Raw genomic sequence first — 24,142 nt, forward strand, 5'->3', positions numbered from 1 at the left:
ATACTGAACCTTTAAAGGAGGACCTCATAATATAGTGTACAGTATCTCTGGACTATTTTCTTGTTTACCAGTTGACTCATCCTGCCTCACTCAAGGTTGACAAACATTTCAAGGGGGGATGTATCAGTAGTTCTTATAATACAAGTGAGTGATCATTGATCTTCAGTCTTTATTAAACATCAGCAATACTCTGTAAGGTTAACAACATACCTGTATGTAGTAATAATAATAATCATGATAATACATTTAATATAGCGCCTTTCATGGAACCCGAGGTCGCTTTACAGATGGAATAACGTGTGTATGTACAGAGGTTATCAGTACTTTTGTCTTATTTCATTATTTGCAGCAAGATCACGAAGGCTATCAGCTTTAGTCCAGCCATAACCATCTGACAGGATTGATCCCAATTATTTCTGAATCTTGTATTTCCATGAATGTCCAATAAAAACAGAGCATAAACAGTTTCAGGCAACAGCTACAGAAACTCTGTGGTACATCTGAACCTCTTAAGCCGAGTGCAAGTGAGTCCAAGTCAGAGTGCTCGACACCTGAGTTTCCTTCACCAGTGGTTGGGACGAGAGGGGACTTGTGGAGGTCGCCTGTGTGAGAAGAAGACCGTGAAAAGATTTCCAGCCAGTTTCTGATCATGATGCATCTGTAACTCCCACAGCTGACAGACACAACAGAGAAAGGAAAGATCTCGAGAACAGAGGAGTGGGACTGCATACCTTTATTCATTCCTGCCGAGCAGCGCGAAAGCAGTGAGCAACACTATCTGCTGTTGCCACTGGCAACCGTGGTTACCATGGTAACTGACAGCTCCATCATACAGTAAGGTACGACGGACGTGCTAGGCTGCACACAGAAAAAGTGAGACGTTTCTGTTCTGCACAGCCGTCTCCTTTTGACTATCCTGCAAGTCAAGGGGTCTCGACCTGGATTCACTGAACTGTACGCTCGCAGCATCATACAGTGACAGGAAGTACGCGTAGCACATGTTTACGGTCTGTGCGTGGAGACGGCAGATTGAACAACAGATGCGACAAGAGAGGAGGTCAAAAAAAAACAAAAACAAAGGAAGGCTTGGTGCATAAGAATGTAAGAGGATAAACGGAGCAAAGAATGAATGAGCAAGAACAAACGGCGGCCACCACACCTTCTTCTTTTACTCTTTTATTCAGTCCGTCACTGTGTACACCTTCTGAAAGAGAGCCCATTTTATTAAACAACCATTGTTTCTAGTTATGGCTTTTTAAGATGATAATGAATACTTTGAAGACCATTTTCGCTCAAGGCACTTGGATGCGAATTTCACCATGTGCAGTGGTGGGAGGTCACTCTGACATTAACTGCGCTACACTTCATAAAACGTAATTAGCCAAAATACTGCGGCGTACAAATTCCATTTAATCAGTCTAATTTCCAATAAGCTCATCTGAAGGCTGATTTTGAAAATGGGAAAATACCAACAATGAAGCAAGAAAGGACTCTATTTAAAAGTGCTGCTTACTTAATGAGGTGCTTAGTGTGTAAGATTACTGACAAAATGTTAGCAAGCGTACGACTCACAAAACAATTACTCCTCAACGTGTTTTCTTCCATTATATAAAAGTTAAGAATCATACATTGTTTTTGAGACACATTTCATTTCAAATGAAACAAGCAAAATTCAAAGACGACCTGCTGGTTCATAACCTTTAAGTCAATTAAATCATCAAATGTATCCCTTTTTATAATACTGAATGCAGAATATTTCATCATATACTTTGTTAAAAAAAGAGCTACCTACACTTAAAATCAAAATTACATACATAATGCTTCTGAAACGCACAGACTGAAACAGCATCAGATTACCAGTTACAGTAGGACAAAGTTTGTAGTTAAAGGAATATACAGGGAATAAAAGGAATAAGAGTAATACAAAAGTGTAAACAAAAAGAAGAGTGTTTTCTTATGTGTGTGTGTGTGTTTCTAGTCAAGCAGGGAGGGCTCTGAAGGACGTATGATAGTGGGTCGGTTGGGAGCAGCCGGAGGTCTTCTGCTGCAGGAAGACAGGGGGGGAAGAATTGGGGGAGGGGGGGGAGGGAGAGAAGAAACATGCAAGGCAAAACATCATCAGATAATCATGCGCCAATGACTCCCAAACCACCAAAAGCCAGAATGTACAGTACAACCCGTCACCAGCAGTCTTCCACCAGTACCAAAGCCATGAATGAAGGTGTCAGGTTGTTTGTGTGTGTATGTGTGTTTGTGTGTGATATTACCTGGGAATCCCTGGTGGCAGTGCAGGAGGCACGCGGGCCGGCCTTGAGGGGATGAGAGGCACAGAACCAGAGTTGGGATCGCCTGCGTAGGCCGCTTGCCCAGGGCCGGGTCGAGACGGTACCGGCGGGGCCCCGAAAGCTGGCGATGGGTTAAGGGGGGGCGGAGGGCCCGGGGTGGGACCCCTCACTGCGGGGGGCCGGCCAGGAGGAGCCGCTGTGGCTGCCGCAGCACGGGACGCCGGTGGAGGACTGACACAGAGAAAGAGGAGGGTACTTAGAATAGAGATGTCGCCCATTTTAATGACATCATACCCTCATTTATCTGTGGACAATTTAGTATTGATATCAAAATAGAGCCATTTAAATGTGAATTTGTTCAGTTGTTCATGTTGCTGTCATATGTTTAGACATTCTGATCATAATTAATAGTTCATTTATAAGAAGAATATGGAAAACTGGGGGAAATCAATCTTCTTAGAGATCTTTAAGAGGTTTCATATTTATTTTGATAAGCCAAAAGAAGATTATAATTGGGATTACATCCTTAAATACAATCACATAATATTTCATTTATGGGCATCAGGTGGCAGAACAGTTAAACTGGGACTTGGGAATACAGGCACAGTTGGCGGTGCTGAGGGGTCAGTATATAATGACGTCACTGTAAATGGTGCACGACATTTATGTTTTTCGTATTCATTCAAAAGGCTTTGAAAGGTTTTGCACCACAGCAGTCTACAAACGTAACACCGATATTATAAGTCAAAGCAACCACATCAACCACAGTGAACAGCAGCACAGAGATGAAGGGGAGAAATTCCCCCAGACTCCCTTATAAAATTGCTCAATTTTGTGAGTTGCTGAGATAGGGGAAGCTTGTTAGTCTCCGTGAAATGCTGTCAATGACAAATTCTTAATTATTTGGGTCTCCTTGTTAATTTGGCATTTTTTATCAATTGGTTATAATGCCTTATTGTAGAGGGTGATGCAGAATTCAGGCAGAGGAACAATGAGTATAGTCTTAGATGTAACTTTGGTCCGGATAAGATGCACCCTCTGTGATACCCTGATCTGCAGAATTGTATTTTTTTTATGTCAGTAAGAACAAAGGAGAACATTATTGCCAGGCACCATGACACCTATATTAAGGACCTTCCTTTCACAACTCTTCAGTGCTCTCTGCTGGACAAACTATGTTATGGTGACACTGTTTCTAAATTACCTTCGTTGTTGGCCCACATACAGTTCACACAGATATGCAGATCCCAGGTTACCTGTGTTTACATGTGCTTAAGAATCTTTTTTTTTTTTTTTATCATATGCAGGATATGGTGTTTAAATGGAACTTGAGAAACATGGTTATTCATCTCCCTGCTTAAATGATCATAACAGTATCAAGGTTCCTGATCATCTGCCTGCTGGCGTCTCTTGATTTCTCAACACATCAGCCACTATGAGATGGTTCAGAGACTTAGATGAGTTGTTTACATGCCACAGCATCCTGGTTTCTATATCCAGGTTTGCATGCGCAAAACATAACCTGGATGTTCCAAAAAACAGGTTACAATTGTGCATATAAACGCACTCACTCATATTCATGTTTGTTACCTTGGCTCCTTGGCGATCCAGCTGTCGTCTACAGGTGGAGGCAGGGGGACAGAAACAGTGGTGGTGCTGATGTCTCCGATGAGGACCAGGGCCTCTTTCAGAGCGTGATACATCCTCAGCATCTCGTCTCTCCTCTGGGCCTGCTCTGCCGACTCCTCCATCAGACTGCCCTGGTCTGCGGCTGAGTACAGGTAGGCCAGCAGCTCAGAGTGGATGAAGTCCTTCGCCTGGAGACAGCAGAGGGTAAAGGGAAAGGATTCATCAGGTATGCTGACATACTTCAGATCTCAGCACATTTAAAGTTGAGCGTGACTAACGAAAAACATACACTGTTGATCATGAGGTGCATGATGGTCTTGGGCATGAGGTCTCTGATGGATTTGTTGACGATGCCGATGTACGAGTCAACGAGGTTGCGGATGGTCTCCACCTGCCGTTCCAGCTGCGGGTCCATGGACACGGTGTCGCTAGGATTCATCGCATCTTCACTCTCAGGCTGGAGGAGACCAAGACAGAAACAGAGGTTCGTTAAAGGCACACCATTTTTTCCCCCCCCTCAGATTGAGTTTGACCTTTTCTGATTACGGTCAAACAACCTTTTTCTTTGGCACAACATTCCCTCAACCGTGCAACTTCCCTATTCCTACACACAAGCCAAATGTAGTGCCAAAGGAATACGCTGTTTGAATCATTAGATAAACACTTCAACAGATATATGTTTTTATAGGTGAGACTTATTTTAGGTGGCTAAAATACGTCTTGCTGCTGGTACGGTTTACAGCAGTACAATGCCCTGCTTCCTGCTGCGCGTAGCAACAGCAGGAAGCAGGGCAGGGCTGATAATGATCTACTACAGGAAATAGACTGAATACAGATAAGCTCACACATCCTGACATCAAAATACCCCGACTATCACTTTAAGCTCAGTTTGTTCATTCAGTCATGAACACAAATTGAGTTTGTTTATTTATTGTGTTTATGAAAAAAATAAAAATAAAAAATCAGTCAGGGAAGATACTTCTCTTCTCATTTAAATGTCTTCCCTGAGAACCACATCGTGCACCTTAAAGACACATCAACTTTGGCCTGGATGTTGGACTCCCAGTTTGCATCCTAGACCAGCAGGGCCGTGAGCTGAGAGAGCTGTTGCACACACTGTGGTTGTGTTACTGGGTGAAAATGTAGAATGGAGGTCAAAAATTTGTCCACAAACTAATCTTACCCTGATAGGTATATGAGCAGGTGACCACACTCTCCGGTGAACAGATCGGGACTGGCAACTTTATTTTGTACACCTGTGCAATCTAATGCAATCCAACACAACTGTTCCACCATAAACTCCACCTTTATTTAGATAATAATGTTCAGCTCTGATTTAGAGTGTCAGTGAGGGATTCATTTAACATATCTCTGTTACTGACGTTGTTGTTGAGCTGGACTACATTATACTGAGAAGTACTTCTGATGATTTGTCAACCCCATTTACCACGGCTGTGTGTCAGGGATGGAGCCAGCGTCTTGTTCGATTCCTTTGGTCTGCCTGTCGAAGTGTCCTTGGGCAAGATACTGAACCCCAAACTGCTCCTGATGTGCTGGTCGGTACCTTGCATGGCAGCCACCGCCATCAGTGTATGAATGTATGTATGAATTACTAGAAGTCGTTTTGGACAAAAGCGTCTGATAAATGTACAAACATTTTGAATATAAACTTGCCATTAATGTAGCAGAGCTGTTGCGCCAGACTGCATTAGTTTGTATAGGTGTACCTAATAATAAAAACAGGGAGTGTTGTGTAACTTTAAATACCCCTCTGCCATATTTAAAAGAAGATAAAAAAAAGCTGGAGTCCTAATAGCATTCGACACGTGAGGACACTCTCGTGTACCTGGTCTTTCTCTGGGTAAACACCAGCTCTGAGGAACGAAGCCTTCCAGCTGTCGACGTCCTCCTGAGTGTCACACGCCAGCTCAATCTGACGCAGGTCTTTATACACATTCCTGCAAGACACACAAGCATATACACACACATTAACACTTTAAATAGCAATTCTTTTGTATAGTGTTCATAAACATTTGAACTGCTGAGCCTGGTCATATGTTTTAAAAACTTGTGTCACATCGGTCTTGTTTGGATCACACATTTCCCCTTTGCTTCAGTGTCCTCTGTTATGAACTAATAACCTTTCTTTTTACTCTCTGAGCTTCTTTTGGACACATATACATAGTCAGCAAATGAAATGCAGGATTACGCTACTTTTGTTTTTTACTGAAAAACACTCAGGATAATATATTTAATATATGGCTGTAATTTGCTAAGGAAAGGTCAGCTATAGAAAAACATCCAAGTACATATCTTAAATAATAATAAAAAACTAAACTTCCTGAGGTTCTGTCTGAGTTCATAGTAAAAGAAATAAAATAAAAAACACTTTTCTGGTAAATTCATCTTCTCTCAGAAAAAGTAAATGTAACATTGGGACTTTTAAATGAGCCAGACTGAAATTTAAGGTGCAGAATGGAAGAATTGGCCACCTATCAATTTCCTACTCAAAACAAATAAGGGGCGCACATCACCAGAGAAACAGCTAACTACCTCTAATTGTAGATGTTAGCTCAGGACCAGGGCTAGCTGGTTAGCATGCTAATCTCAGTAGATATCTGTCAAAACTGTTATTTATTTGCATTTTGTTGATAATTTCACTTGATTTTTGAATGTTCTCAGCAAAAATTCGTACATATTGCCCCTTTAAAGTTCCCCTGCATCAAATCACCTATGGCATTTGATGCTGACTGCTTGAATAGGGGTTAGGGTCAGGAGCCGCAAAAACGCATCCTATGTCTTTGAGGGTTCACCAAAGATTACAGAACAGATAAGCATAACCTCAGAATATGCACACCTCTGTTCTGTGTTGAAGATGGCAAAGACGTGTTTGCTGGACATGAAGCCCTTCTCCACATCTCTCAGCTTCAGGTTGTCCAGAGGCAGCATGTACTTCTTCTCTTTCTCCTGATAAAACACCCAGTGATGAAATGACGAATATAAAAGCAGGAAGACTACAACAAATATAGCATCAACTCAACGGAGCAACATGGTTACTACTGTACCAGATGTTACAAGGGACTTTCGCCCACTTACTCTCCATCGCATTAAAAAAGGAGTAAACTAAACATTTTCATGCATTTAGTGTCCATCAAGCAGCCTCACCTCCTCGTCTTTGTACCAGGAGAGAGACTCAGCAGTCAGGACAAACCAGTAGTCCTTGGATCCTCCCTTCATGATGCTGATGTTGATGGTGAGCCAGCCTCTGCGGATCACCTGCACACGAGAGTCCAACAGTTGACTCAACTACACACCCCGCAAGAGGGGGGGACATGTATCTACGGCAAGCAAATACAACACTAGAAAAACCAATAAAAGAGAGATACACAGACATGTAGCAGATAATTGGCTTCAACAGTCATGCAAGCACAACAGTGATCTTCATAAAGGAAGAGCACACAGAGGGGGATCAACCCACACAGCATGAGCCGGAAACACACAACAAACAAAGAGACCGAAAAAACGAATGATGACAGACGGGCTCCGATTGAAAGGTCACCTTCTCTGCATCCCTCTCTCTGTCGGACTGATGGACAAGGAGACACACAGGGATAATAAGCAGACATATGCAATACCCTAGTCTGGGTGGTGTAGCCACGAGCGTATTATGGAGCGGGAGAGTCAGCCGTGCAGCCAGTTTGTCCCAGTTTGGGGCTGCAACAAAAGAGTCCCCTGCGGCCTGAAAACCATATTTTCTCCATAGACCAGCATTTTATTCAGCGATGATCTAAATTGGGTGGCACTGAGATTACTGGCCGATGATGTTATTTTGTTATTTTTTTTGTCTTTGTTGTTACTTATTCCCCTTTAGTGCCAGGGAAACAAAGATTAGAATGATGTAATCATAAATAACTGTTACTATAAATCACCTTTGATGGAACCTTCCTTCACATGAAAATATTTCATGTATTTATTCTTTTTTTGTAAAAGAAACTCCAAAAGCATTTTTAGCACACTATACAACCACCTACTCTACCTGCCTACTACTCCTGCTACTACCTACTTGAGCCACAGAATAAAAAAAAATGATGAGACAGCGTGTAATAAAAACAAACAGATGAACCGCATTATGACACGGCTGCTGTCAGCGGAACATATCAGTATATTTTATTCAAGCTGAGGCTGAAGAGAGTTCATTGAAATCCTGTTCAGTGCACAGTCAGTGGGACACAGCACAGAATCAAAGCAGGATGAGAAATAGCTTGTTTGGGCCCCTCGCTGGGTGAGAAATATCCATCCATGAGTGTAACTCTTTCACTTCCCTCTTCTTCATCAAGGAGCACAAATCCTGTCACTGGACATGGTCTGAATGACTGTTGACTCCCCCACCCACCCAAAGAGGAAGTGACCAGTGTGGGGGGGGGGGGGGGGGGGGTGTACGGTACTTACAAGAATCTCTCCCTAGACCGTAAAAGAGGAGGAACACAGGAGAAGGAAGAGGAAGAGGAAATAAAGAGAAAGGACAAGAGGGGCACAGACAAGAGTATGTAAACAGGAGAGACAGGCTGAGACAATGACAGACAGAACAAGAAATGAAAAGATAAACAGCAGGTGAAAGCAGCTGCTATGATGCTTCAGTGGGGGCTGTGAGGGCTGTATATGGGGGGGGATACGGTGTATGTGTTGGAACAGGTGAGTTACCTGATTGGGCATGACTCTCTTCTTGGTGGCGTTGGCAGCAGTCCTCTGCTGAGCACTGCAGAAGAGAGATTCAATAATATAATATATGTCCAAGACACGGTACAGATTCAAAACAGGCTACAGAGGATGAATTTTCATCTGTTTGCAGAGGTCCAGGCTAACCTTTTACATTGGTAGCACTGGTGCTATTTACAGGAACACCACTTAAATTGACATGCAACGCAATATATTCATATTCCCTCCATCATTTATTAATTCTTTAGAAATAAATAAACAATTTAGAGAAATAACAATGTTCTGTTTTTAACCAGTTTGCAATAACCAACATACATATTAAGGAAGTGGATCAGATGATCGATGGGGGAACATTTAGTTGTCTTTTCGATTTCTTTTTTTTTCAGAGCAGTGGCAAACACTGCAAATCGTTACTAGTGGAAATGCTGCTGCTGTAGTTTCACATGACATATGATAACAGTGATTATTTAAAAAAAAAAGTAGTAAAGTCAGTAAACCCAGACAATTCAATTCAATCTCATTGTCACATATGAACAAGCAAAGCAGCAAGTAAACACTAAACAGAGACTGGAACAAGGATGTGTTTTGAATTTTTGCTTAAAGGTGCACTATGAAGTTTTGGGGAGGAAATCTTAATCAAAGACAGCAGAGAAACGTTCATAAACCTGTTATGACCAAACAAACTAAATAAACAATCTCTTTGTTTTCATGACTGAATAAACCAACTGACCTTAAAGGACAACATAACTCATACTGTTTTACTTGTTCAACTGTTTGTATTTGGCGGACCCTGCCACCTTTGAAACAGATGTCCTTTGGACCTTATTTTCCCCTGAGAACAGCTTGTTTATTCAGCTATGGAGTTTGTATAATTACCTGATTAATATTGTAAATATTTGAAGGGTTTGGATTTCTTTCTATGTTGGTTCATAGAATATCAAGAGTTGCGGATTATTTTCCCAGAGTACGTGAATTTAAGTCTTACTTGGCAAATCCAATGAAGTCCTCGTGGTTAGTGTTGATGTAGGACAGCTCTATGTCAATCAACAGCAGCACCTGAGAGGCAAAACATCACACGTGTTATGTATGCAAAGAAGTGACGAAGTGATCGTACAAACACACACACGCATGCACACACACGCACCTGGTCTTTGGTCTTGCTGTCTCTCTCTCTGACGTAGGTGGTGACGATTCTCTCGGTCTCTTCTCTCAGTCGAGGGTACGATCCCAGCTGAACACACACAGGAGACACACACACTGCTGCAGGCACCGTGATTACAACACACACACACGCCTGTGTAGGCTTACATCCTCATAAGCAACATAATGACAGAGAATATAAACGCATATGAGGGAAGACATTTGACACAATTTGACTGAGGAGGCATGCAGCGACTTCCATATCAGCTCGAGATGTCTTTACTTTGTAGCGTGACGTGAATTGAAAATCCCCATTAGCATAATGTCGTCTCAAGCTGATAGCAAGTCCAAACAAATCAGCGAGGAATGAGGGAAAAAGATGAGGTTAAAGTCGAGAGCAATGACTGAATAAAAATGATGGACGACACGATTTCTCTTGATATCCCAGCACCATCCCCCGCTCGCTACTGAACAGAAAATGACGTCATCAGTGCATGATGGCAGCACCCGTCTCCCCTCTTTTTTGGCTCCTTTGTTTTACAGTGGGAGGAAGTGGAGGCGCGTCGTCCATTTTTTCATTACAGTCATTGGTCCAGAAAGAGAAAGAAGATTGGGTAGGGTCTGACGGGGTCTTGTGGGGGGACAGTGTGGGTGCATTATTGTTGTCAGTGGTGGAAAAAAAAAAAAAAAAAGGTTGTATCACAGAAAAGGCCCATGAAAATCTCCCTCGACAAGACAGGGTGGAAAACAGCCAGGCGAATTTCTTGGTGTCAGTGGGGATCTGATTTGATAAGTGAGGCAGGATGAGGGGTTGTTACATAAATCACCAGTCACAGTGCTGATGGGGTGAGTGGGCTGGGAGAGGATCAGTATGGGCTCATTTAGATTCTTCACTAAGGAGGGAACCGCAGAGTGAGGTGAGGTGGGTAAGGACGTGTGTTGAGTAAAGCCTTCAAGCAGCGGTGAGGGGGAACGATCAACAATGCCATACAGTGACACATTAGTTCATTATGATCCGTTTGATTTTTGTCATTTCCTTCCTTTGATTGCTCTCTATCGCTCTGTTCTTCACTCCTCTCTCTGCATCCATCTACTTTCTAAGCTGTCTCTCTCCGCTCTTTACCTTTTCAGCGCTCTTCCTGATCAGGGTGACAAGCTCGGTGACGACCAGGTCGACACATTTCAGACATGGGTCTTTCAGCTTAATGACCTGCTTTTTCACTATGGCCTCAAACGCCATGTCTGGGGTGAACAGGCCTGTCCTGTGGTGATGCATCATGGGAGTTGGAGGTTTAATGTCAGGTGAAGGAAGAGGAGGTTGTAGCGTAGGTCGTGATGAGGGAAAAAGGGAACGGTGGTAGAAAAGGAAAAGTTGGAGGGAATAGTTTGGGGGAAAGATAAAGTTTCAGAAAGGAAAAAAAGAATGATGAAGATTGAGGAATGTGACAAAGAAAAAAAAAACAGGTATTTAGTTAGTTCAACTTCACGTGCACGACAGAAACAAGCTGCAGGTTCTCAAAAGAGTTGGCTGAATTGCCACTTGTACATTGGGTCACCCATATTTTCCTGATGATGATCACTTATTGGTGACCAGGTCAAAATTTCAATTTGACTAATACTTTTGTTCGGGACCAAATATCTGTTAAACTAATGACAGTCATCGTCACAGTCTGAGCTTATGCATCGTAGGCAAAAGCCCGTTAACACAGAGGAATAAACCCATCTTAGCGTGCTAACACACTAAAGTAAGATGGTGAACAGAGGTAAATTTCTCCCTGTTAAATTTCAGCATGTTAGCATTTAGCCCAAAGCTCCCCTTTGCTTCAGTACAGCCTCACAGAGCTGCTCGCATGGATGTAGACTCTTTGTCCTGTTTGTAGCTGTAGCATAAAAGTGAGCCTGCAGCTTGTCTTGTAATGAACCTGCACAGGAACATGTCACAGCCCGTCTGTTTCTGACAACACGGCCTCTCAGAGACACCACTCCGGTGCACTGCAGTACAGCCGGGACATTCAAATGATATATCCAGCGTTTTCCACACAACTATAAAAAATGTAACCCTTCGGTTGAATTCGGCCATTTTATTTTATTTTAAAGTTGACGAAATTACGTAAAATGAACATAACTTTAATAACGACTGCTTTATCAAACAGTTGCCACAAAAATGGCCCCTGCCATAAAGCTGGCTGGTCTCTGCGGTGTGTATGTTCAGGTGTGGCAGCCGGGCCGGAGACCATGCAGTGATACCTTATTAGTGCACTGCCTGACTGTGTTGATGAGCTCCTGGATGACCAGGTCGATGCATTTCAGACAGGGCTCTTTCAGCTTAATGATCTGCTTTTTCACTATGGCCTCAAACGCCAGATCTGGAGTGAACAGGCCTGTCCTGAAGGGCATACACACAAGACACACATGGAGACATGAAGTAGGAGAGGGGAGGGGGTCGATAAACACACAGGAAGAGTGTGAGACGGGCACGCAGATGAAGTAAGACATGAGCAGACGGACACTGACTATGTTTACATGCACACTAACATTTCACTATTATACCAGATACAATTCGGGTCATGTAAACAGCTTATTCTCTTATGCAGGCCTTATTACAAACACAGCATTTTGAAGACATGGAGGATACGCTGAAATTATTCCGGTTTTAGAAGCAGTCTTTGGACGTGAAAGAGGGCATATAGAATGCATGTCTCATTTTGGGCTTTAATCAAAGTTTGCATCACACAGCCTTTTGCTCGCTTACAGGAAACCCTGTGTGTTGTACACAAACCAAAGAGCTACAGTTTGCAAGGACGGGGGGAAGAGATGCAAGCCGATAGGATCAGAACACATTTCTGGTCGTAAAAAGAGGCAGACCTACTTTTGCACAAAGACTCAACGAGTTTTTGGATGTGTGCAAATGTTGCAACGTTGACTTTTTCAAGAAGGTAGTTGAAGGAATGAAAGAGTGAACTTGAGCGTTATCCCAAATTTTATATTGTGATATTGTACTTTGGCTGACACATCAGCTTGCATTTGCTTTTTAAAGTAAAAGCCCAAAGATGCCATGACAGTCGTGCGATATTTAATATTGTGAAAAATATTACACATGACGGCAAATATCCGGATATTCGATAATATCTAATATCAGCCCAAGTGTAGAGGGAGGCTGTGTGAACAAGTTCACCACCGTTGAATTTAACGGCAAGAAGCAAGACAGCAGAAGCGGCTCCAGCTGTTCCACTTTCCCATTTTCTTATGTGATGTTCAACGGAGTATGCACAGCTGCATGTAAACACAAACATTAGTGTAATCGTAATTTTCATTAGCCATGTCAACAGCTTGGTAGGAAAAAAAAAATTGAATAATTTGTGCATGTAAACGTCAGTAAGGAAGACCAAATGAGGAGTGGAAGTGGAAGACAAACGTAAGGCTTACAAGCAGCCAAGTAGACAAAATAAGATAAGATAGATAGAAGAGAACAGAGGCAGACAGGAGAGCCAGCACTCTTTACAGAGACATGCAAAACAGGACAGACATCGACCGAAGGTCTTTATAAGGCAGAATGAACACAAACAGAGAAAGAAAGGGCTAGCTGCTACATGTAGAGTGCTGTCTCAACTTGCCTGACTCCGTGGATGTTCTTGATGGCGTAACTGATCTCCTTCCTCAGCTCCTTCTCATCAAACTCCATCTGAGACAAAGTGAGAAAAAAATTCTGTTTTATTTGTACTGCGGCAGAAAGACAAACATGAGTCGAGGCAAGAGGAGAAGTCTGTGGGTTTGGATTCATGACAGCTTATGCAACGAAGCTGCAGAGTGATAAAGGATTTATGAAGATTAAAACATCAGTGGTGTAAACACAAAAACACATCATTAACTGAGGCGTGACAACTTGAGCCATCCGACAGGAAAATAACAGAGAGCGACTCCTTATCCACTTAATGACAATTATCGGGATGAAAACAAACATCAGTCACCTTCACCAGCTCAAAGGGAAAGCGTTCATGAAAGATGCGGTTGATCTTCGCTCCGCCAGACAAGTTGGAGGTGTCCACCTGATCTCCAGACCCTTCGATGCACTTCTCAAAGTCCACGCCAAACTGCTGCACCATCCTGCAGATTGTACACAGTATATTGAACAACTGTGCTGTAATGAGTATCTGTGTGTGTGTGTGTGTGTGTGTGTGTGTGTGTGTGTGTGTGTGTGTGTGTGTGTGTGTGTGTGTGTGTACTGACTGAAGTAACGCCTTGGTCTTGCGTGTAGGGTCGTCAGGACGGAAGTTCTTGTACTCCTCCACCTCCTTCTCCAGTGACAACAGCTGGCTCTGCAGCTTACTGCGTAACCCTGGCAACGTGTCACGGATGTGGTTGGTAAGTTGCTGGAGAAAAGCAAAGGTAAGAAAAGATTTACCATGAAAAATCTAAGAAATACATAACAAAACAAGAAAACACACGTGTGATCAGGTGTGTGTCTCACCTGGTTGAGCGTCTTCTGCAGGTGTGGTGTGCCCATGCGTTCTGCAATGTGTCTGTACGCAGGGTGAGACAGGAAGAACTTCCTCTCAGCAGCTAAAGCAGCACGGATGTCTTTCTTCCCGTCGATGTCCTTTTGACTGCGGTTCACCACCCCGATGTACCCTGAAGACAAACACACACAAGGTACCCGTAGATTTGTTTAACGATAATAATAACGCTTGAATGCTTTTGAGCCTGAACCCTAATCCAGACTGTTTCACCGGACTGAACACAGGAAGCAGAGCATCCCCTCAGAGTGTATTAAGACTACAGACTGCATAGGATTTGTAACCACAAAAATAAATAACTTTATATTCACATAACTTGTTTTATTACTTTCTGAAATGGGGGAACTACATGTACAAAGAGCTCCACTGTTAATCTGGTAATGTCAAATTAAAGATGAGCATCAGTCTCACAGGCAGTCTTTCATTTCCGATCCAATGCAAAGAAGCAACCAACACAACTAATTTAATATGAGCTGCAACCAATTTGTTCATCTATCTATTTATTTATTTATGTTGTTTGTTTCGGACATGTCAATTCATAAGCATCACATTTCATCATTGTTCAAATAATACAACACACATGGCCGAAAGGGAAAAGCGGGAGAAGCCAAAGCTTATCAAGTCCCGCCCCCATTACCCACAGTATAAAATCTTCATTCTGATCTTTTCTTGTCTTTTGCAAATTACTTTTTTCTTTTCTTCTCTTTTTTTCTTTTGTTATGACCTTTGACAAAACATATTACAGCAGTAGCATATAGAGCTGAATTCAAGCTCTAGACAGTACATACAGATTACATGTGTGTCTGCACATGTGTCCATATTAGTCCATCATGAGTGAACAACAGTCTCATCTTATGGCCTCATCTTATAGCCAGGCTTGCCACAAAGTCAGAATATCCAATTGAGAGAGAGCAAAAGTCCAGTGTATTTATTATTTGTTGAGATGGTGTGTGTGTGTGTATAAATACAAGTAACCTCTGTCTGTCTGTGTGTGTGTGTGTGTGTGTGTGTGTGTGTGTGTGTGTGTGTGTGTGTGTGTGTTCCTCAAATATCTCTGCGGATCAGGATCAGACTGACCTGAGAGTTTCAACATGGCTGCTGCGTGGTTCAATGGTGTGATATTTCGCATTTGTTTGGACTGCAATGATACCGTTAATAAATTATTTCATAAATGCTTTACAAATTCCACAAGCATTGTCCACCGGAGCCACTACAGTCATGTGCGCACCAGAGCCAATCACTGCAGAGCCCACCGCGACCCCCCACCTTAAGAAACAAGCAGATTTATACCTGCAGCGACGCGAGCTGGACCAGGATTTTGCCGGCGGTTCGGTCCCGTTCTGTTCTGTTCTGTGCATCTAAACTGACTGTTGTGGATTAATGAGATTAAACGAGTCCGGACCGAGTCTGTTCGGGTCTGAGGAGATCCGGAGACGCGCGGACAACAAAGTGGAATCGGAATCTGTGGATGTTCGTGTGTAGCTAGCCGCTAGCTGCACGGCCCACCGAACATTGCCGTCACGTTTGCTTTGTTTCTGGTGCAGGAAGAAACGGTAAAAACTGGCTTTTGTCACAAAAGTGTCCAAGCAGCAAGTTTGGTTGTTGAGGAACAGGAAGTTGTGGGAGGGACCTAGGCGGATGATTGACATGCAACGACGGTCGGTGTGTGTGAGAGTTGAGAGATTTGTGACATTTAGCGTGTTTGGAGTGTGTAGTTAGTGTGTTATGTAGTGTCTGGTGTAGTGTGTTTAGTGAGTAGTGGAGTCGTTTTTTTGTTTAATGAGTCAGAAAAATGAGGAGAAGCTGAATGTGGAGCAGGCAGTCCAGCTCTTATTCAGCTGGAAGGAGCACAGGCAGACCTGAGCATTGCCTGCATTTAAATGTAAATAGTTACATATAACTTTGTAAATTTTTTAAATGTATGCACAAATTTAGATAAACAACAATTTATATTTGCATTATAAGTAAAAGAAAAAAATAATAATAATAGTTTGTATACATATTTGTGGTTTTCACAGTAAAAAAATCTAACTTTTTCTACTCAGATTTCATGGTTTTTTTGTGATTTTAGGTCCATTGTGTTAATACAGTATGTCAAAATAAAAAAAATAACTGTACAGTCACACATGTGAGGTTGTGCTGAAAATAATGACACCAAGTAAATAGCTTTTAAGATGAAATATAATGGCAAAATCAAAATTATAGCTGCTGCGCAGCGATGGGTCTGGTCCGGGCTATTTTTTGGCAAAATTAGGCAATTCTGAGCAACAAACAGGAGAATAGGAAGACAAGACAGTTGACAACAATGTTCACTTTGGACGACTTGAGGCTTGAACTCACAACTTCTGGAACCAAAGACTGTCATCTATCGCTCTGAGCTAATTGGCAAGTGGCATTATAACAGTGGCTTGACAAATTGATTAAGCCATTCACTGTTGTGCAGGCAGATTTGAAACCACTGTAAAAAATTCAGTTATCAAGACAAAAATCTGAAAATACACATATTGCAGCATGGAGGTAATATTTGTTTTTAAAAATGATTAATTTGCTCCATAAGTGAATAACTTATGTTTAAAAATGCTGCTTGCATTGACTGCAATTATTCACATGAGAGCAGAATTCAAAATGTTCTCAAAAATTCAGTTTTTGAGATAAAATTCTGATATTTGCCAAACTTCATCAACCATGACTCCAAAATATTCTCAAATTTTTTTCAGGAAGATGTATTTAGCAAGAATTTGATAGTATATGTTTACAGTACTGTTTATGGTCAAACATTTTGATGCACTGTAGGCTTAATTTTTGATAAATCAAAAATCCGAGAAACAAGTTTTGTGGAGGGCGGTCTGAAGATGCTCTCTAGCAAGTTTGGTGACAATTGAGCAAAAATTGTGGGAGGAACATATACATATAAGTTTTACAGGTTTTGAAAAAAACTGAGTGATTGACTTCATAATTTGTAATGAGTTTAAGTGGACTAAAGTTTCAGCAGTATTGGGGCTACAGTTTGGTGAAAGTTTCAAAACTGTAGCATGTACTGTTGATTTTGTAGGTATTTTAAAGTTTTTTAAATTTTAAATTTAAACGCTTATTACTCTTTTCTTATGGGCACTGCACTAGTTATCTATTAATGTGCAAAATGTTTTCACAATTTATCGAGTAACCTTTAAGACAAAAAGATGTCAAAATGTATGCAAAAAAGATAAAATAGTCAAAGTGAAAGTGCTTCTTTTGTCGCAACAACAGTCCAAAAAACCAAAGTCTCTTCATTTACTGTCATAAATGAAAAAACAAAGGCAACAAATCATCATATCTAAGGAGATGGAACCAGTAAATGTTTGACATTTTTGCTTGAAAAATGATTTTATTCATTGATTATCAAAACTCCTACTCCTCCTCCTCCTCCTCCTCCTCCTCGTCACTAACTGTAGCCTCTGTTCTCTGATGTGTTCATGTGACTCCAGCTGACGGTGGAGCTTCAGTCTGTTTGCCTTAATGTTGATCAGTCGCTCCTGTCTTTCTTTTTTAAAGTGCACTGTATACTGTATAAACATTTGCCATTTATTATCAATTCTTTCAACTGACGATCCGCATGGTCTCACCTCTGCGGAGTGGTAGTAGTTTATTTTCCAGGATGTCTCGTGCATCTGTCCCCTCGTCCATCAGGTCCAGCTTTGTGATCACACCGATAGTCCTCAGCCCTGAAAACAAAGTGATCATAGTTCCAATATTCACATATGGAAGAGCATGTTCAGCATTTAGAGAGAGCATTCTATTACATTATTTAGCCAGGGAAAGTTCAATAACCCCCAATGTGCTAACTTTTTTTTTAGGTAGTTTAAAAAACTTACACACAGAAAAAACGGCTCAGTAGTTGTCAACAAGAGTCTGCAGCCTTGCCGGTGTCTCTGTGGGGTTGTAAATAGGCACAGCTGTGCTTTGAGCTAAATGCTAACATCAACATGCTGACATGCTGACAATGACAATGCTGTTAGCATGTCAATGTACGTGTCATGTAAGCAGCTATAATGTTTGGTATGTTCACCATCTTCCCTTAGCATCTTGTTCTTGTTCAACTTGCTAATTAACACTAAACGCAATGCAGCTGAGGCTGATGGGAATTCCATTAGTTTTACATTTATTTGTCTCTAAACAAAGGTGTTGACCAGATTCAAATTTGATTGGATGATGTCACTAGATGGAAAGGGATCACCAAAGACACAACAATTAATCTTGAGACAGGAAGACTGCAAAACAAGGGCGCTTAAATGCTAGCAATAAGGTAAGTAAAGATTGCGAATGTAAGCAAAACTCAACCTTAAAAGGTGCAATATGTATGAACTGGCCACGTGTTAAATTCATCTTAAAAACAAACATGGGGCAACAAATCACCACTGGGGAAGTGTTGGTGTAGGCTTTGGACCAAGACAGGCTAAGGCTAGCTGATTAGCAGGCTAACAGAAGTAGATATCACTGTAATGCAATACAGGAAAAAAGAACCCTCTCTCTACATTCTGTTGCTAATTTTGTTAACCTTTAAATATTTTCAACTCCGATTCTTCCATATTGCACCTTTAAGATACGCCTCATGTTAACACTTGTTAAATGTACTTAACTGTCTACGCACAGTATGTACAGTAGTTAATATATAATTAACAACATCCTCTGAATGGAATGAAGGAAGTCCAGAGGTGGAGATAATTAAATTAATATAACATGTGACTAATCTTCAGTCAGTGCTGCCAGGAAGTCTTTTAATAATGTAACTGTTAATTATTCTGACGATCGGGCCAGCTCCAGCACTGAGGCAAAGATTAATAGAAAGAGTAAGAGTGATAACGGCTGCAAGACACAGCAAAGAGTAATTAGCCTTGTTTAAAATTAGACCAAAAGATGGTTACATTTAGAGAAATACCCAGACAGGACGTAGCAAAAAGACAAGAAGATCTCACTACGTCCCCTTACCCTGAGGGTCCACCTCCTTGGCGATTTTGAGAGCATCGGAGTTGGCCAGGTCCATGTTGGCCGGGGTGACGGCCAGGACCAGACAGCTCTCCTTGGTGATGAACTGCATCAGCATGTCTCTAATCTGGTGCTCGATGTCATGGGGCTGGTCTCCCACAGCCACTTTGGTCATCCCAGGCAAGTCGATCAGGGTCAGGTTCAGCACTAAGAGGGCACAAGAAGGAAGTCAGAGGCTGAGCTGCACCGAGGAGGCTGACTTTGTATTTGTCTGTGAGTGTTACCATTAGGGGAGTAGACACGGAGGTTGATGGGGATGGGTGAGATGCCCTTGTTGGATCCGGTGATCCGGTCAGTCTCCGCTTCAATCTCCAGGCGGACCTCTTCAAAGTCCACAAACTTGCGTCCCTTACAGTGCAGGAACTCTGCATACTCTACATGGAGACAATCAGAGCATTACACATGAGAGAGAGGAAGATGAGGAGGGGCAATGCAGGAACTTTAATGAATACAGTAGTTCCACAAAACATGTAATAAGCTTTTAAAAGTTGTTATTTGTCAAATATGGCAAAAATTAAAAGACAGCTCCCAAAACATAGGGGGCAACATATCACCAGAGTAAATGACAACTGCTGTTAGCTACTTAGCTCATGGCTCAGTCAGTTGCGATGCCAGTTTCTTGACAAGGGATGAAGAACAGAGGTGATTTACAGCCGCTCCAATCTGAACTATGACCTTTTTTTTATGTATTATCAGACTATTAGACTATCAGCTCCTGCCAGTACAAAGGTGTACTACAAGATAGGACAGAATGGGGGTAGCTGGTTAGTATGCTAACTTCAATAGACTTTCTTTACTATACCTTTTACCTACTTACTTGATTTCATACTTTGTATGTTTGAGACATCTCTCAATTTGGTGTGTACAGGTGTTTTTATTTGTCTGACCACTGAGGCATTGCACTGAAATTTCGTTGCACACTGTGCAATGATCATAAAGGTATTATATTCTATATTATTCTAGATGAATACTCTTCATTTTGGCTACAAACAACTGACTCTAGTTCTTGGATTTAACAGCGTAAGCCCTTTTCCCGACTCATGTGCGGAACTTGCCTGCTTTACTGTTGACCAGCTGGAGGATGAGAGGACGACGGGTGACGATGCCATTTCCTCGGGGCAAGAAGTCCCTGAGAGAGAGACAGATGAAGGTGAAGTTAGAAACAAATACGAGGTGAACAACACATGTAAAAACAAGAAAAGGAGACAAACCTTTTCCACAGTAGTAATTTAGCAACGTGATGTTTTTTCTTTGCAAAAACCCCCCCAAAAGTCTAAGTCCCTAACCCTAACCCTATAGAAGATAAAACATGATAAAGTGCCCTCTCTTCACTATAAATGCATCACTACTTTCAAACATCGTGAGTCCACCACTGACCCACGCACGTACATGTGTGCATTATTGATGGTGGACAAGGATTGACTTACAACCCTATTTATTATAAATAGTGCAAAGAGAAAGAAACATGTCTCTCTGTTTCCCCGTCTCATTACAGGCACGTTCATCTAAATGGAAACTCCTGTTCAATAGAGCTGCGATCATGTCCAGGTCACTGACTACACATCTCTCCAGGCTACGGGCATACTGTACGTCTGTCTGTCTGTCTGTCTGTCTGTGTGTGTGTTTACCAGGTCAGCGGCAAAGACTGAGCCGAGCTCCAGCGTAAGGTAACCGTCCACACACACACACATTTGAACACATACTGTTGTCCACTGCTGACAGAGCAGTCAGGATGTTACACAACAGCAATTCCCATCCTCTTTCCTCATCTCTTCCTGTCACTTATGAAAGCGCGGTGTGACTAATACGATCACCAACAAGACAGTTAATCAATTCCGTCGTTAACCAGCAAATATCGCACCCAAACATTTGCTCATAACAGCTCTTCATGTGGGACTTCGCCTCTTCTTTGTGTTTTACATATTTACAGGTCAAGTACTGGAACTCTTTTTGTCATTTTTCTCTTTAAATCAGTGGATCCCAACTAGAAACATTCATTCATTAACGGACGAAATATGTTCTAGTTTCAGCTTCCTGAATGTGAGAACTTGGCACTTTCCTCTATTTTCTATAATTTTAAACTAAGTCTCTCTTTTTATTTTGTATGTAAATCAGACAAAAAACATTTGAAGGTGTCATCCTGGGATCTCAGACCTCTTCTCTCCATACATGAAACCATGAATCAATACATTAAGGAAAATGTCATTAGGAACAACCCCATTCCAAACCCCTCTGGCTTTTGACCCTGTCGCCACAGCTAACATGCAGTGTGTCCTACAAAGAATGACTTCCCCTCAAAACAACTCAGACTGTTATGCTTTAATAACTGCTAAAAGCCTGGGGACACAAAACCATCCAAACGTGCACCAGTTAAAGAATAATATTTTGAGTTCATAGCAAGTTTCATGTCTGCCAGGACAAAATATCCTGTTAAATTATAATAAAGTTTTAGTTGAACCAAAAAAAGCCCCCTGGTTTCATTCAGTAAAGGGTCCTTCTAAGTGTTGGGAGTCCCCGAGGACCAGGAGAGAAGGACACCAGTCAACTGAATCAATTCATCCTTTCATCCATTTTTTCAAGCAAAAAACGCCAAACATTTGCTGGTTCCAGCATCTTCAATGTGAAGATTTGCTGCTTCTCTTCTTCATTGGCGATAGTAAATGAAGAGTCTTTGGGTTTTGGACAGTTGTCGGACAAATGCAGGACTTTTTTAGAGCATTTTTCACAATTTGTTGACATTTGAATACTAGGCGATTAATCATTTTATTGTGAAAATAATTTGCAGAATATTTGACAGTGAAAATAATCTCTAGTCGCGGCCACGACTGACCCGAACCTTCTCCATTTACCCTAAAAACAAGCCAACATCACACCTCGGGTTGACAAACATGAAAAACAGCTAAGTAGCCTTCTGTGGGTATCTGGTACCCAGTGTGTCATATACACATGACAGTGCAGCTGGTGACATCACTGATGACCCCAGCACAAACACATCAATGCCCCTACTGTCTCCCACAGCCACTGCTTGGGACCCGGAGACAAAAGGCAACAGGAAAGAAAGGAGACGTGGCTGCCTAATCGCCATTCCCTATCTCTTGGTCAACAAGTGAAATCTTTCTGACATGTACAAGAGTAGAGCGTTCGCTTCCCTGAGCACCTTCACTCGGAGATAGAGACACAAAGCTGCCAAAGAGCAGCGACACGGCCATGTTGTCTCCCCCTTTCCTTTTTTTTCCCCTGAATGGATTTTCTCCCAACGCTTGAGAACAAAAACCTGAGCCGAGTGCCTCCTGACATGTGGCATTAATGTAGCTGTTGGTTTGCTGCTATTTGTCATCAAAGAGGCTACACAATTCAAATTCCTTCAGACTCATTCATCAGCCTCACAGAGACATTCAGCTGCGCAGGCGTGTTGGCAGAGCAGACTCAAGCCGTCTGTACATTTGTCTGCATGAATTCATCCATCTGGCAGTGACATCAACCTGTTCATGCCTCGCCCAAGTCAAACATTGACCTGACCTATGCCACATAAGGCCTGTAAAGACGTATTTACAACCCTGGGGCAACAAGCCTCAAGGAAACACAGCCTTTGTTAATGTTTGACAGAAATGTGAGGCAGTGACTGTTTCATGTTCCTGCTCAGGAACTTCACTGTATGGTTTTGGGATGTGGAGCTGCAGACTAAACTCACTTGTTGTTGTTGTTGTTGTTGTTGCTTTTACCAACCCCTCCTCGGTGTTTAGCCTCTCAGTTAACTGATGTTTACCTGCGTGAAATGCGTAATAATTGGTAGGGAATAGCTCAGCTCCAATATGGAAAGAACCCGTGCGGGCAGAAACTGGGAGGCGCCGACACACAGCGCGTAACCAAGTGCTTAGTTGGCGACTTTTACGCAAAAGCTTTTGTCTCAAAAGAAACAGCAACAGCCAACAAAACCACTTCCAACAAAGTAGACACCACGTTCACAGAATCCAAGGCTACATATAAACCGTATAGCTACAACCTTCCGACGAAATTCTCCAACACGGAGCTCTTCCCTGCGCTCTGGCCACCGACGACCGCTATCTGCGGCAGATCCAAGTTGCAGCTCTGTCCGATGGAGCTGAAGGCGTCCTGGAGCTTGTTGATGAGGGGAATGAGGTCTTCCATTCCCCGGTTTCCCATTGCGGCAGCTCGGTCAGCCCAGCGGGCTCTGTGCCGCTCTCCTGGCCGGTTGAATAAGAGCCGGAGGGTCGCTGTTCCAGCAAACCAAAAGTTCCCAGACGGCACCGCAGCCTGTCACAGTCACAGAGAGTTTATCTCATGAAAACACAGCGCGGTTGAGGGCCGAGAGTCCCCGCTGAGGTCAGAGCACTGGCTGGATTATGAACTGGATGACTGCCTGATAAAAGTACCCACATTAGACCAAAAAACTTCTGTCATCATCCGGTCAGGCGACACCCAGCCTCCGCCGGAGATCGTGGCTCCGCCTCCAGCGGTCATCTCCTCCGTCATTGGTCAGCTGGGACGTCTGTCATCGTGTTCAGACGTCTCATCAGTTTTATACAGCTTCTGGACCTGCACTTTGGAACCGGGGGAATGGAAGTCTACTTGTATTCATTGCTAAAAAAAGAAAGAAAGAAAAAACCGTTAAAGGTGCTCTCTGTAGTTTTGGAAGAGAAATGAAAACTCAGAAATATGTTAATGTTTTTTTTTTTTTGTTTGTTTTTTTTTTGTTGTTTTTTTCCAAAACTGAATAAACAAGCTGTTCTCAGAGAAGAACACGGTCCTCAGAACACTGTTTGAAGCTAGAGAGGTGGCAGGGTCCGCCATTTTATAAACACAGTAAGACTGTGC

The 24,142-nt window shown here is 42.3% G+C and overlaps 1 protein-coding gene across 9 annotated transcripts; it reads right to left on the bottom strand.

Moving 5' to 3' along the window:
- Positions 1-145: 145 nt before the first annotated feature.
- Positions 146-23,780, bottom strand: dnm2b (dynamin 2b). Of its 9 annotated transcripts, none has more exons than XM_030414628.1 (21): positions 23,310-23,780; positions 20,362-20,435; positions 19,531-19,680; positions 19,250-19,453; positions 17,887-17,985; positions 14,239-14,399; positions 13,998-14,140; positions 13,739-13,874; positions 13,385-13,452; positions 12,018-12,156; positions 9,775-9,861; positions 9,616-9,686; positions 8,616-8,670; positions 8,364-8,375; positions 7,080-7,190; positions 6,772-6,881; positions 5,761-5,872; positions 4,204-4,371; positions 3,876-4,102; positions 2,268-2,516; positions 146-602 (listed from the first exon to the last, which is right to left on the bottom strand). In XM_030414628.1, exons 1-21 carry the CDS (start codon positions 23,468-23,470, stop codon positions 563-565), a joined length of 2,577 nt encoding a protein of 858 aa, XP_030270488.1. In that variant the 5' UTR covers positions 23,471-23,780; the 3' UTR covers positions 146-562. The 9 variants fall into 9 exon arrangements, with proteins under 9 accessions (XP_030270488.1, XP_030270455.1, XP_030270441.1 ...); XM_030414595.1 differs by lacking the exon at positions 12,018-12,156 and adding an exon at positions 10,894-11,032 and having other exon boundaries at positions 150-2,041; XM_030414581.1 differs by lacking the exon at positions 12,018-12,156 and adding an exon at positions 10,894-11,032 and having other exon boundaries at positions 150-2,044.
- Positions 23,781-24,142: the final 362 nt, after the last annotated feature.

The sequence above is a fragment of the Sparus aurata genome, chromosome 1 (genome assembly GCF_900880675.1).
Source record: "Sparus aurata chromosome 1, fSpaAur1.1, whole genome shotgun sequence".
Lineage (NCBI taxonomy): Eukaryota > Metazoa > Chordata > Actinopteri > Spariformes > Sparidae > Sparus > Sparus aurata.

Coding starts and splice junctions, on each gene's coding strand:
- dnm2b (XM_030414581.1), bottom strand. CDS start 23,470: ATGGGAAACCGGGGAATGGAAGACCTCATTCCCCTCATCAACAAGCTC. Junction 19,681..20,361: donor GCTGGTCAACAGTAAAGCAG/GCAAGTTCCGCA, acceptor GTCTCCATGTAG/AGTATGCAGAGTTCCTGCAC. Junction 14,141..14,238: donor TGCAGAAGACGCTCAACCAG/GTGAGACACACA, acceptor GCTTTTCTCCAG/CAACTTACCAACCACATCCG.